Source organism: Equus caballus, chromosome 1, assembly GCF_041296265.1.
Source record: "Equus caballus isolate H_3958 breed thoroughbred chromosome 1, TB-T2T, whole genome shotgun sequence".
NCBI classification, from domain to species: Eukaryota; Metazoa; Chordata; class Mammalia; order Perissodactyla; family Equidae; genus Equus; species Equus caballus.
Window position 1 is genome coordinate 59,323,819 of NC_091684.1, and position 13,951 is coordinate 59,337,769.

A 13,951-nucleotide genomic window follows, 5' to 3' on the forward strand; every position below is an offset into this window, starting at 1 on the left:
ACAAGGCTGGGACTGCCACACCCCACGCCTGTCCCCACCGCCGCAGGAAACGGAGGTACCTCATGCAGGGGTGAGGTGACTTGCTCGTGCTAATGATGTAAGCAGGGCTTCAGACCTGTGTCTTTTCTGCGACAGAATCTGAGAAGCCGAGATGAGGGAGGGAGGACTACTACAATGTAGGGTGGGTTGAGTGGAGCCCACGTCGGCGGCTCTTGACCCCAGAGCGGCCACAAACCAGCAGGAGAGGAGCAGGAGGAGGCAGAAGAGGAGCCTGCCCTGACTTCTGCTTTTGTTATCACACAGGGTAGCCCTCTGCATCCAGAGAGAAGACAGGCAGGTGGGCCTGCGGACACACTGAGAAGCCTTTCCTGCTCGTTCTTCAAGCAGCCTCTCTGGCCCAGGGAAGTTCTGAGGGCAGCTGGTGCTGACCCATCAAGGCCGCCCTGGCAAGCTGGGAAGACCCAAAGCCCTCACTGCACCACTGTCCAGTCTGCCAGGAGGCAGGGCCTTGTATCCAGAAGCATTTGCCATGGCCAAGATTTCCTACGCCCTGCTTCCCTGTCCTGATGAGTGTCAGTGGGTCGGGCAGTAGGCTTGACCTCTCAAAGCCCTTGCGGCCTTGGCATGGTCTCCCCTTAATGTGAAATATCCCTGGGAATGGGGCTCTCCTGTAAGGCCTGGCATCTTCCACTGACCAGGACCAGGCCTTGGCTAAAGCCCAAGTGGTGCAAAGCGGAAAATGCAGGAGCTCGAAAGATGCGACCAGCCAGATTATATTCTGGTTATAGCTCTGGGCAGAGGTGCTGGAGGACACGAGGCACCACTTACTAGTCCACACTCAGGTTAGAGCAGCCCTCCACCCCCACAGAGCCTGGCAGCCTCGTGGGGAAGGGGAAGGAGCGAAAGAGGCCAGCTTCTCTGCTTTGACCTGTCTTAGCGGCTGCCAGCCATCCGCGGCAGGCAGGAGCTACAGGAAGTATGTTGCTAATCAGCCCCTTGTGAAACACCGGCTAAGGGGGCCTTGCCAGGGCCCCCTGCCCCCCGGGAGAGCTGCTTCCTCTGCACTTGCAGGACTCTCACCAGGCCTGAGGGGGCCAGTGTGGGAAAGCTATCCCCTTGCAACCTGCCAACCTGACCTGGCAAATAGTTTAAGGGTGTCTACCAGACACGTGGCATCCTGCACCTCTGTTCATGCGGCCACCCACACCCTCCTCTTCCATCAAACGAAGACCTGGCAGGCTCTGGAACATCAAAGACACATGGGTTCTGGAGCACCAAAGACCTGGGTTCAAACCCTGCCTCCACCGCGTCCTTGTGCAGGGTGCAAACTGCCCTGAGCCTCTCATCTCAGCTGACGAGTGAGGAGAACCCCACCGATCCAGGAGAGCAGATTGAGCAGATAAATGAGATAATTACAGAGGAGCTGTGCGAGGCATCAATAGCGATTAGGTTTTGAAAAGTCTGTGCACTTATCTTTTTAGAGCAAACAGAGCATTATTTTCACTTCTGCTCCTCCAGGATTTCCTTTGTTTAAAAACCATTTTCTGGGCTCCAGGGAAAGAACTAGCAGTGAGCTCTCCTCCCAACCCAGCACAGGGACAGAGAGGCTGTGCTATGGAACAAAAGGACTGGGTCCTCCTCGCTCCCTCTCCTCCCTCCCCTGCCCCGCCTCCACGTGCACCACTCACTCAGCACTTGGTGCCAGTGCTTCTCTCTCATGCCCCAACCACAGGTGCGTTCCCAGAGCTACGAGAGCCTGCAGAACCTCTCACTGAGGGGCAGCTTGGTAGAGCCCCCAAAGTGACACAAAGCCACATTCCCCCTGGTCCCTATGACACTGTGAAACCGGGTGAGGCTGGAACAGCAAGGTGAATGTCAGGGGTGGGAGATCCTGAGGTCCTGGTGGGCATCTATGCCCCAGGCTAGGGAGGATGGCAGGGACATCGCATTCTGGAGGATCACTTCTCTTGATGGCAACCAGAGTGGAGCTGCAGCTCCCTGGAAGGATCTGCCCCTCCCCCACTACCTGCCCAGAAAAGGGAGAAGATGCTGTGACACAGGGCCTGCAGTGATCCACTGGGCCATGGCTGGGGTGCAGGTGCCCCTCTTGGGCCAGGCATGCTCCCTCCAAGTCCCCACAGTGCCCCCTACTCCCATCCTTGTATCCCAGGGGACAAGGGTCTTGTACTTTGGAAAGCTTATGTCTGAGGGCTGGCACCATGGCCCAGATAAACTATGATGAAAGACTGAAGTCGGGGGGCAGGTGTGAAATGTGCAAGGAGGAACCAGTTGCAACAGATGTTCAAGAAATAGAGCAGGACAACTAGGCACTGACTGGATGGATGTGGGGAAAAGAGGAGGAGAAGACAGCAGAGACATCAGTGCACAGAGATTCTTAATCAACACACCACTGCCCCCGCCTAGGGCACTTGTCAGAAATGCCGATTCCTGTGCCCCATCCACAGAAATCCTGATTTGGTAGGTCTGAGAGAGAACCGGCAGTCTTCCCTTCTAACAAGCACTCCAGGGGGATTCGGACGTGGGAGCTGTGGCCTGTCCCCTGAGGAATTCACTAGGCTTAAAGAGTGGCTGCGCTTGGGAGGACGGTGGCGCCGTTAGCAGAGTCGGCTGCAGAGAGACAGCACTTGGTGCTTTAGGAAAGGCTTACACTTCTGAGCCCGTGCTGTGCATAGAAGTCACCTGCGGATCTTGCTCAGGAGGAGACTCTGAGTTGGGAGGTGGAGGGGGAGCCTGAGGTGCGGAATTTCTAACAAGCTCCCAGGGGATGCCCACGCTGCTGCTTGGCCTGTGGGTGACACTTTGAGAAGCCAGAGCCTTAGCAGGGGTTCTCACATTTCACTGCATATCCGCATCACCTGGGGAGGGGCTTATTAAAACAAACTGCTGCCCCCCTTCCCCCAAGTTTCCGATTGAGGAGGGCAGGGTAGAGAATGTGCGTTTCTCACAAGTTCTCAGGAGATGCTGCTGGTCCTGGGACCCCACTTTGAGAACCATTGGCCTCGACAGTAAGAAGTGAAACAGTACGAGGGCAGAATTAACTAAATGCAGCCCAGAGCATCCCTGAGCGGCACACATATTTTCTTTTTCAAAGTGCTACTGCTCTTTTTGTTAAATTCTTAATGAGAGCTTGTTTCCTACGATCTCTTGCTCTCTCTGGAACAGTGCATGCACAAGGAAAAAAACCCAGCAAATTGAGGGTTACAGAAAGTTAAATTCTAGCTTAATGGAAATAGTCTCCTGTTTAGCAAAAGGAAGCCTCTCAAATACCTGACTTGCTCTTCGCCACCACGTGCTCCAGGAATAGATGACACTGCTGGGGAGCACTGAGTTCTTGTGAGGAAGCTGGGACTTCCTGTTGCCTCTAAACCCACCTTCAGGTCACATGTGACGGTGCTGGGGTGGAAGAACGGACTTCCTGGTTTTCACTAGGTGGGTGACCCTCATCTCCCCATGTCATTGCTCACAGTCAGACTGAACACCTCTACCTCCTCCGAAACCCTCCCTGGGCTCCCCTGGGCACGGCACCTCATAAGGACACAAGGACAGCCGCCCTCTGCTGGCATCCTCCCCGGGCTCGCCCTGGCGCTCCGACCATGTCTTATCTGGTACTTTACTATCTGCTTCCACTCACACCTCCCCCCAGCCTGGAAGCAGCTTCCCTCCTTCTCATTCACCTTTGTAGCCCCTCTCTCTCCAGAGTCTATCCTTCCCCAGGCAGTCTTGTTTGTAAGTACTTAGAAGCTTCCACATACCACTTTCTGGTTAGTAAACTATAGGCTCCATCCCATATCCCAGAAACTTGGAACTGACTGTCGTCTGAACAAATACCCTAAGCTACAAATCCTTTCCTCCTGCTTGGGAGCGCCCAGAGCAAACAACCGTACCCCGGCAGGCTTGTCCCCAAGGACCAGGAACCCTTCCACGTGGATGGCGGCCTCTGCTGCTGTGTGTGTGCCAGGAGGCCAGCTGGGAGAGGCAGGCAAGAGGCCCCTGCCCTCCACTACTTCATGTTCATCTGAACCGGCTCAGATCTGCAGGCTCCGGGGATGTGGCCACAGGCAGAGAAAACAGTAAGACAGGAGGAAGGACTTCCAGATTGAGCATGCAGGCTGTGCAGGGTGGGTAACGTGGGAGGGCTGGGGGTAAACAGTCAGGTGGCATTGAACCTGTCATCCACCTGGCTCCACACTCGGGTGAGTGGGGACCTCATCCCCTCAGCTGAGGCCTCACTGCACATCCTCCCTCTAATCTGGACAATCAGTCACCAGGAGGACGCAGGTGGTGGCGACCACAAGGGACAGAGATATGGGTGGTAGGAGAGGAGGGACGAAAGTATGGTGTGTGTGTTGGTGAGGGATGTTCCATGAGGGGAAAGGTGGCTGGGCTGGCTGAGAACAGACCCAAATCTCTGCACAGCAACTCATGGGAGTGGCTTTTGATATTTTTTATCATGACCCAGTACATATATCTGTGTGAGTACACAGTAAAAGTGAAATAAAAAGTCACAAAGCAGGATCTACATGATGGACTCTGTCACATGCTGGTCTCAAGCTACTCATTTGATGGGATGACTCATTAGTGGTCTATCATAGGCGGCACCTTGAAACAATCTGCCCCATTGTGTCTCAGTCATTTCAGAGGGCCTTCCAGGCTTTGGAATTCCTGCTCTGCACAGTGCTCCCAACCAACTGAGTACGTGCTGTATGCCAGACACCCTGCTCGATGCTGGGTCGGGGCGGAGAGCAGGTGGCTCCAGAGATGAGAGGACATGGAGACATCACAAGCATAGACCAGAGGACTGTCTGTACAAGGTGGCAGCAACAAGGCCACAATGTGCTACCTAGATATATGACCTGAGGGCATTCAGCCAGGGGTGAGCACCAAGGACGGGCACCACCACCTCCCAGTGCTTGGTATCAGCAAGCAGACAGAAGTTCCCTATCTCTCCCAGCCTCCGTGCCCTGTTGAGGTCCTGTCCTTTCTCCCCTCCATGGACTAGAGCCCTCTCTCCTCTCTCCGCATTATGGCCCAGAGAGTAGAGGAAGATTGGGTGGCAGCACTATTCATAAAGATGATGATGGAGTTGACCTTGGCAGCTCCCAGGATGCTGCCAGCCTGCAGGTCTTCCTGGGGCAGGCCCGTCGCATCCTCTGGGGAGGTCCCTTCAGAGGGAGTCTCCTGATGCACTTGGGGGCTCGAGTTCAGAGCCGCCTGTTCTCTACTTACTGAACTAAAGGTTTAAGAGAACTCATGTGTCTCAAATTTATTTCTCAAAAAAATTTTCTAGCACTCTCAAGGCTCTGAAGGGAGAAAAGGGCCACTCTCCAGGCGTCTTAAGCTCCCACTGCAATTATCCCAATGAGATGCTGCAGATCAGCTACACTGGGGAGTGGTGCAAAGCTATTTCCATAATAAAGGACTATGCAGCCCTCATCTTCTCCACTGCGGTCGCAGCCCTCCCTCCTCCAACCCAGTGATGGAGGCTGTGGCCTGGCCCGTCCCTGTAGCCATCCAAGTAACAAGGATGCATCGGAGAGAGGTGGAAACTAGAAGCGAGGAGACTCCAGCAAGGGAATGATCACTCCACGTGCCCCTTCTCTCCATCTGGAGTTGGGGGGGGGGGGGGGGCGGCGGGGAGAACTCCCAAGGCCTCCTGCAGTGGAGGGGGCCCTGGGATCAGTTGAGTGAGTCTGGGAGCTGCTGGGCACTTGAGGAGAAGCAGGAGCCCCTGTCGGACAGAGGCAGCTCCCAGCACCTCCATATCCTCCAGGCCTGGCCCAGGCTGGCAGCAGGGGGCTCCGTCACAGGTCGAATTGACTAGGAAACAGCCCAGTGGCTGACTCTTTTACCTGGCCAGGTGTGCTATGAAGCCTAGGAGAATCTCTTAGAGCCTCAGTTTCTACATCTGTCAAATGGGGACAAACACCTTGTTACCTTGGGCCTGTGCTGAGCATGCTTGGGAAACTGAGAGATGCTTCCACATGTAGTTATTACTGTCCCTCTGCAGAAAGGCAGAGAGAAGTATGTGAGAGAATGAGTCAAAACAGCCAATCTTTGCTTTGGGGGCTGTTACTACTGAGGGCTGATGTCATCCTTGTGGGAGGGGAAGCATTAGGGGATCTGTGCCACCCTGCACTGCCTGCTTTAGGGAAAGTCACTTCTTATACTGCAGCCAGCCTACTCACCCTGCTCCCTGCCTGGTGAAGGGCCACCTTCTGGGATGGGGGAAAGGTGAGAAGAAGCTGAGGCTCAGAGAGGAGATGTGAGTCTTCCAAGACTGCAGCGAGAAAGTGGGGAAGCCAATGGCCAGTGCCCGTCCTGACCCGCCTGCCTGCAGCTACATGCCCGGCTCTGGTCTTGGCATCGACCCAGAGTAGCCCCTGCCTGGTTATTGACCCATTTAGACAAGCAGCAAAAGGAAGTGGACACATCATGAAGGCCTCAAATAAGAGGCAGAGGAGGAAGGGCCCAGCAAAGAGGGCCAGGAATGCCTGGTAATAAGGGAATAAAGGGTTCAGGGCAAGACTCCAGGTGGTCAAGGCAGCGTGGGAGGGAGAACCTCGCTGTGAAAAGGCACTTCTGGGCATGTCCCTTCCACTTAAAGGCAGCATGGAGGCCCAAAGGACCAGGGGGCCAAATCCAGGGGCAAACCACTCAGGGATCCTGGCGTTGGGAGGGCAAGACTGAACCAGGGCCCATGCCCAGGGCCTTCCCAGAGGCCAGGCAAGGGAGCCCCTCCCAGGAACACGGCTGAGCTGGAGTCATGTATTCTCATCCTGGCACTTCTGCGGTTTCACTGTGAACCTGATGGTCTCTCATACCCTCTCTGAGTCTCAGTTTACCTAACTGTAAAAGGATGGACCCAGAATCTCAGAGGTTAGCTCTAGCCAGGGCTAGAGTCCTGCTGGCAGGTAGACAAGGCTCCCCACCGCATGCACAAGGCAGGCTGTTCTCCATCAAGCAGCTACAAACCACTAGAGAGCCCTTGCTCTTAATCAAATGGCATAATGGTTGTGAACGGGCATACGAAAATAAAAGCATAACTGAAGGGGGTTATCATTAACACCATCAACACTAGAGGCGTTGTGAGAAAGGGGGAAATGGGCCTGGAGGTGGGCTTCCTGAGCACATCAAGGCAGCTAAAGCAGGGAGCCGAGGAGGAGGGTCACTGAGGGACCCTGGTGAATGCCAGGTTCTCTCCAGGGAGATGAGACAGCAGCTGGAGAGGATGCTCAGGCCCTGAGGAGACCCAAAGGTACATAACTGATGCAAAAGGAAGGAAGGGACCACTCCCCCGCCTCAGCAGAAGGCACATTTTAGAGCCAGAGGGGGAGAACTTCTGGTTCCCTGGGGGGAGCATATTTATCCTGCAGGGCACAGACAGGCTGTTCCAAACATGTTTGCCTAGTGACCCCGGCTGAGTAATGGTGATGAGCTCACTGTGAAGGCTGGGAAGGACAAGCAGGGGATGCAGGTAGGAGTAAATGTCTAGAGGAACAAGGCTAAAGGGTCTCAGAGGCAGCCTAGGCTGGCAGATGGAGACCCAGAGAGGGAAAGCCTGTGGCCCAAGGCGGCCCAGCTAGTCCAGGGCTGCACCGTGGGGAAAGCCGAGACCTTCTACTCACCAGCTGAAAGCAGGTGTCCAACCCAGCCCTCTGCGCCAAGCAGGTGGCAGGGCCTCATAAAGGTGACCTCCCCAGACCCAGTGCCCTGTAGTCGCGCATCTCAGACCAGAAGGCCCCTCCCTGCCCTCGTGTCTGTGAAAGTCTGACTCCAGAGCCCCGTGCCTTGTGCCCTGCAAGCCTCACTCTGGAAGGGGAGCCCAAAGGGAGGAACTGCAGACAGACGCAGGGGCCAGACCGCCTGGGTCCACTCACCCACGATCTCGTTCTCCTCCAGATTGATGGTCTCCAGGGCAGGCAGGGTGGTGAGCTGCTCGGGGAAGTCGTGGAACTGGTTCCGGGACAGGTCGATGGCCTTGAGGTGCTGCAGGGTGCTGACCTCATTGGGGAGACGGTGCAGGAAGTTTCCTTCCAAGCGGAGCTCTGCCATGTGGGGGGAGGATGAGAAGAAGAGGTGAGAGGGAGCAACCTCGAGACCACAGTGACTGCCCGCTGTGCTCTCTCCCTGCCTGGGCCAGGAGGGCAGTGAGGACTGGAAGGCCCTCCTGACAGAAGCCCAGGCCTAGCAGAAGGGTCAGGATGTGCCGGCTCCTCCCTCAGACAAAGCCTCAACTCTGGGCCTTGATGGGACAGGTCAGGATGGGCAGCCCCTGGGCTCCCCACATCCTGCAGCCCATTTGAGAGACATCACTTTTCATGGCTTCCCTGCTCAAGGAGCCACCAGGCAGCCAAGTTCTTTCTGTGTCACATGACCCTGCTCCCCTGTCCGGCCACAGCAGACCAGAGGCGTGTGGGTTCCTGCCCGTAGAGCAGCTGCTCCAAAAGCTGACCGGCGACCTGTGTGAGGAGGTGAGCTGGGCCAGTGGGAGTCCCTATGTTGGGAACCTGGCGAGGCAGTGCTGGGCGTGGTGGAGGCTGATGCTGAAATGCTGTGTCCTGCAGAGCCAGGGCACCCGCAGGGGCCCTGCACAAGGGGAGGGATGAGGGGCGGAAGCCAGGAGTCAATGTGGCGGCAGGGGGAGGTAGCATAATGCAGGGCCCCCTGTGGGGCATCTGGGGACCCCACTGCCTGAGTTCAACCCCCAACTGTGCCACCTACAAGTTGTTCACTCAGATAGTTATCTAACCTATTAGCTCTTAGTTTCCTCATCTACAGAAGGGGCTAATAACAATTCCCGCCTCATGGGGTTGGTGAGGGTGACATCTGAGAGGCCGGGTGCTGGTACAGGGTTAGCATTCGTACGCGCAGTATTATCACCACAGCACAGGGCTGTTGTGAAGATCAGATGAATGCAAAGTGCTTCACCCAGTGTCTGGCACACAGTAGATGCCCAGCAAACGTTAGGGAGGAACCTGAGGAAGCAGAGGAAGCAGGAGAGTCGGGGAGACAGAAGCAGAACCATGAGGAGAGCGCCCCCAGGGGCCTTGGTGTCTGCTGGTTTCCCAGGCCCTGTCCAGTCCACGTGGGACCTCAGCGAGCCTCCCACCCCATCTGCCCTAAAGGAAACTGAGGACCTGAAATGCCAAGTGACCTGAACAATGACCTCAGCTCTTCTCCCCAGGGCCAGCTTCATGGGCACATGACCGGCGCAGGCCCACAGGGCCCCAGGCTCAGAAAGGCCCCGCACTTGGGGTTGAATGTTCTGCGCTGCCATCTTGAAAGCCTTAATAATTTTACTCCTGAATCTGTGTTTTGCAGGTAGACCTGGAGCCACGGAGTCTCAGCTCGCATGTGGTCCTGCCTCCCACCGTCTCCTCAGGACAGGCTCTCAGCAGCCCGCTCTCCTGCCTGTTCTCACCCCAGGATAACACTGGCCTCCCCTCCTTGCCCCTACTCTGCAACTGCTGCAGCCCTCCATCCCAGGAGGGGCCTGAGCACAGGGAGGGTCAGTCAGGCACGTGTGCCCGTGGCATCTCAGAGGGGAGCACGGTGTCAGCTGTTCCCCCCACCCCGCCCCGCCTCCCCCAGCCCCTGGGCTGGCAGCATCAAAGTGTGTCTGGTGGGTGGCCGCTGGAGGCTGACTCTTGGCAGGAAGGAGCCTCTCGCCCACCCTTGACCCAGAGATTGAGCGCATCCTGAGGCAGAGGTCTAAAGACCCTTGGATGCCTGGCTGGACCTCCCCAGACCCCAGAGCCCAGGCACTGAGAGAGCCCGTACCTCCTCTCTTCCTCCTCCCAGTCTTCCCGAGCCTGGCTGGAGTTTGTCCTTCTGGCCCACTCGAGGCACTTTTTGGAAACAAGCCGCAAAATACAAATGGCATAATTTCATGATTCTATATGTGAGTTAAATGCTCTGATATTTGCATGTAAAACTGGTATTGTACAATATAAAGATGAATGGTAAAATTCACACTAATAAAGTTTTAATTTTTCCTTACTTAGAAGGACATTAAATAGCAAACGAAAAGCAACATGACACACTGAGAGAGAGATCTTGGAAGAAAGGAAAAAGCTTCCTACGTCCCTTTAACAGGAATTTTCTCCTGCTTTTTGAACGAGGGTTCTGCTTTTCCATTTTGCCCTGTCTGCCCCCGGCCCCCCCCCCGCCCCCCCAGTTATGCAGCTGGCCCTGCTCTCCCTCCATGTTCCACACTCCACTCTGGCTCCACGATGCGGCCCTGGGATGTGGGAGATGAACCTCTCTGAGGTCCCTACAGCGCCTCCCAGGGTTCCACAGGGAGGACAGAGCCCCACCACGAGAGCCCTCTGGACCCACACACCTGAGTCACCTGAGTACCAGCCACACTGCAGGCCCCCTGCTCCCCCACGCTGGGGCTCTGGCGGTCGCGAACTGTATCTGATTCATCTCTGTTCCCTACATCCAGCCCCCTGAGGGGCTCTTGCAATCACTCAGCAAATATTTCATGAACAATGACTCTTCTCCCCCTAGGAGGCAACAGACAGCGCAGGGGGCCTGGCCTACCTCTCATTTTCCCATCTTCAGGGACATCCTGAAGGCAAGGCTCTGTCAGCAGAACCTGTGCTCCCCACACAAACCCAGGACCCCTCCAGCAGCCAGGTTCATAGACAGCCAGGCCTTAAACCAGAAAACGTCCCCGTCCAGATCACGTTATAATGTCACAGAGTCAGAGGCACACTGGAGAACATCTAGTCCAGTACTTCCCAATCGTGCCTTTGCCAGGCAGCTTCCTCAAACACTCCGAGCATGCTGCTGCCTCCAGGTCTTGGCACTTACAGTTCCCTCTTTCTAGAATGCTCTTTACCGATATATTTGCAAGGCTGCTGCCCCACTTCATTTGTGTCTTTGCTCAAATGTCACCTTACTAAAGTAGGACCCTCTCCCAGCAGTTTCTGTTCCCTGCAGTATTTACTTTCACAGCATCACTGTTACCTAACACCGTGACTTGTTTGCATATTGTCTGCTCCCTCCATGGGAATGGAAGCCACACGAGGTGGGGTTGGCCTCTGTTGTAGAAAAGCGCCCACAACAGTGCCCAGCACACAGCGAGCACTCAATAAATATTTGATGAGTATACAAATGAATAAATGAATGCATTTGAGTATCACTCTCACAATTTTGCCAAATTTCTGTTCCATGTATACCACTGTTTTTACTTAAGTTGATTTGTTCATTTCTACTTGTCTAAAATGGAAACAGTTATCATTGCTTTCCATAAAAGCATTATTCAATTCTCGCTGGACACTGTTGCCAGATGAAGAATCTGGGCCCGAGCTGATTTACGCCAGTGGAGGGGGTTGTGGAATGCACATTCCAGGCAGGGGGTGAGCGGCACTGGGCTGGCCAGGGCCAGGCAGGGTGTGGCTGCCTTGTGGAGTCTTAGAAGCTGCTTCCCTGGAATGGACATTTGCTCTCGGATGAGAACATGGCCCAATTTTCCTGGCTGTTTGGTGCATTTCTCTAAGCTCTCATTTTCTAGGGACACGACTGCCAGGCTCTGTGGGATCTGGCTGCCACGACACCTCCAAATCCCAGGTTCACAGCCTGTCTGCCAGTGGGGCCTATAATGGACCACTTAGGGAGCCAGCCTGGCCTCCCCGGGACAGCAGCTGGTGATCAGAGGACACTTTCGAGGGCACAGCTCCAGTTGCTGAGTTCTGTGGCAGACATGGCTCGGCACTGCAGACAGGGAGGTGGCCAACATCCTCAACTGTCCTGGCTGTCCCCAGGTTTGGTTTCGTTTCCATGGTCAGGAGTTCAGCACGCCTGTACCACCCTGGGAAGGCTTCCTCACTGCCAGCTGTGGGTCCTCCCTTCCTGGAACTCACTGCATCCCCTAGCAGGTCTCATCTGCTGGGTTACAGACGAGGTTGGGGTACGGCCCCACATAGACAGGGGAGGTCCCTCAGCACCACTCCTCCCACGGCTTCTGGTGAGAGGCCACCAGTGCCAGCACGACTGTGGGAATTAATAAAAGAAACCTCACCTAAATTGAAGTCGAGAAGATCTGTAGGGGCAGCTCTCCTGCCCTGTGATACACCGCCAATTACTCTAAACAGGAAGAGAGGTGTGCTTACATCTCAGGCAGGAAGTACAACCTTTTTACTACTAAAGGAATATTTCTCTCCCCTCCTGGCAACAGCCCAGCCAGCGAGAAGCAACACAGCCCAGCCAAGGAGGAGCCGCCACCCCCAGAATTGTTACTGTAGCCATTGGACTTTCCTTTACAACAGGCCCCCCCCCCCCCCCCAGCCTTTTGCTCTATAAAAGCAAGCCCTTTCTTTTCTCTCTGGTTTCGCCTGTGGTTTGCCGTAGCATGAACATCCCAAATTGCAATTCTTTGTTGATCTTGAATAGATCCACTCTTGCTTGAGAAATAACTGGCTGGCTGTTTAAGGTCAACGTGACAAACCCAGGCTTTGGAGCCTGATGTCTCCAGGTTCAAATTCAGACTCTGCTACTTCCTGACTGTGTGACCTAGGGCAAGTTGTTTATCTTTGCCTCAGTTTCTTCATCTGTAAAATGAGGACAGTAGTAGAACCTTTCTGTAGGAGTGCTGTGAATTTAAATGAATTCATACATGAAAAAGGCTCTGAACAGTGCTAGGCACACAGTAAATCCTATGTAAGTATGTGAGATAGACGGAAAGATGGATGGATGACAGACAGGCAGACAGATATGGCAAAGCACACAGGGCACCTGGTGAACCCAGTAATCCAGTTAGCACTGAGTACCTACTAGACTCAGGCTTAGACGAGAAGAAAATGCTCTCTGCCTGATACTGTATGAACACAAGACCATTCTTTGCTACTTGGAAAGCGCCTGCAGGGTCCTAAGGCCTTTGGGGAGCAGATGTTTGGAGCACCAAGCAGCGGGGAGCTGATAAACATGGCCACAGCATCACTGACGCACAGTGCGTGAGCTTGCGAGAGGTCTCATATGCTGGCTTGGTCCCTTCATACTACAGGGCCAGACCCCACAGCTCGGGGGCAACCAGGGTAACTGCTGTGGGGGGTGGGGAAGAGAATCTCCCATCTCTTGATTTTGTTACCTCCAATATTTGATGTGTTCAGAATTATTAAAAAAAAAAAAAGACAGGCTTTTATCAAACCATCTTGGGCCTGAGTCTAATTATAACCACAAAGTGGCTCAGAATTGCAAGAAGCATCCACCCCTAGAGGCAGCTTCTGATAGCCTTTTGGGAGCTTGCCTCTGTGTGCAGGGCCGTGGGGCCACAGAAGCTGACAGAAGGTCACTCTCTGGAGGTCTCAGAGGCCTCACCCTGCACCCTGCCCCAGCTGGCAGCCTGCTCCCACCACGGAGGACCCCAAGGGACTGTCCCTGACTGGCGGGAGCCTCGCTTGCCCCGCCACTATACTCAGGGTAGGAACGTCCTGCCGCCAGTCAGCCTGCAGATGGTGGAGACAGGCCGATCTAGTCTGGGACACTGAGAGCTGAGAAGGCTCTGCCCAGTGCCCCGGAGACGAAAACCAGGGGTCACGACCAGTTTAGGAAGCCCCCAGGATCCCTCACTCCAGCTCAGGGTAACACATTTAAGGTCTTTCCTGAGGCTGGTTTAGGGACCAGGGCATCCTTAAACAGAAGTACCCAGAATGACCAGAGAGGCTTTCTTTCTGCAGCTCAAACAGGCTTGCCTCGCAGGCTGCTAGGCACTCACTGCTCATGTCCAGGTTCAGGGGACATCGTGCTGAGGGTAGGAGCGAAACTGAGGGTGAAGGAATTAATATTTCCCTGAATTAACAGCTGCATGCAAAAGAATGAAAGTAGACCAGTATCTTTCTCCATACACAAAAACAGACTCAAAATGGACCAAAGACTTGAAGGTAAGACCTGAAATCATAAAACTTCTGGAAGAAAATGTAGGTAG

The 13,951-nt window shown here is 54.7% G+C and overlaps 1 protein-coding gene across 5 annotated transcripts in view; it reads right to left on the bottom strand.

The window, feature by feature from the left end:
* LRRC20 (leucine rich repeat containing 20) overlaps positions 1-13,951 on the bottom strand; it is a 78,497-nt gene that overhangs the window by 18,367 nt on the left and 46,179 nt on the right. For all 5 annotated transcript variants that reach the window (XM_001503727.5, XM_070263046.1, XM_005602436.4 and 2 more), the window contains exon 4: positions 7,899-8,066. In XM_001503727.5, coding sequence (XP_001503777.2) covers positions 7,899-8,066 — 168 coding nt within the window. The remainder of the gene's footprint in view (positions 1-7,898; positions 8,067-13,951) is intronic.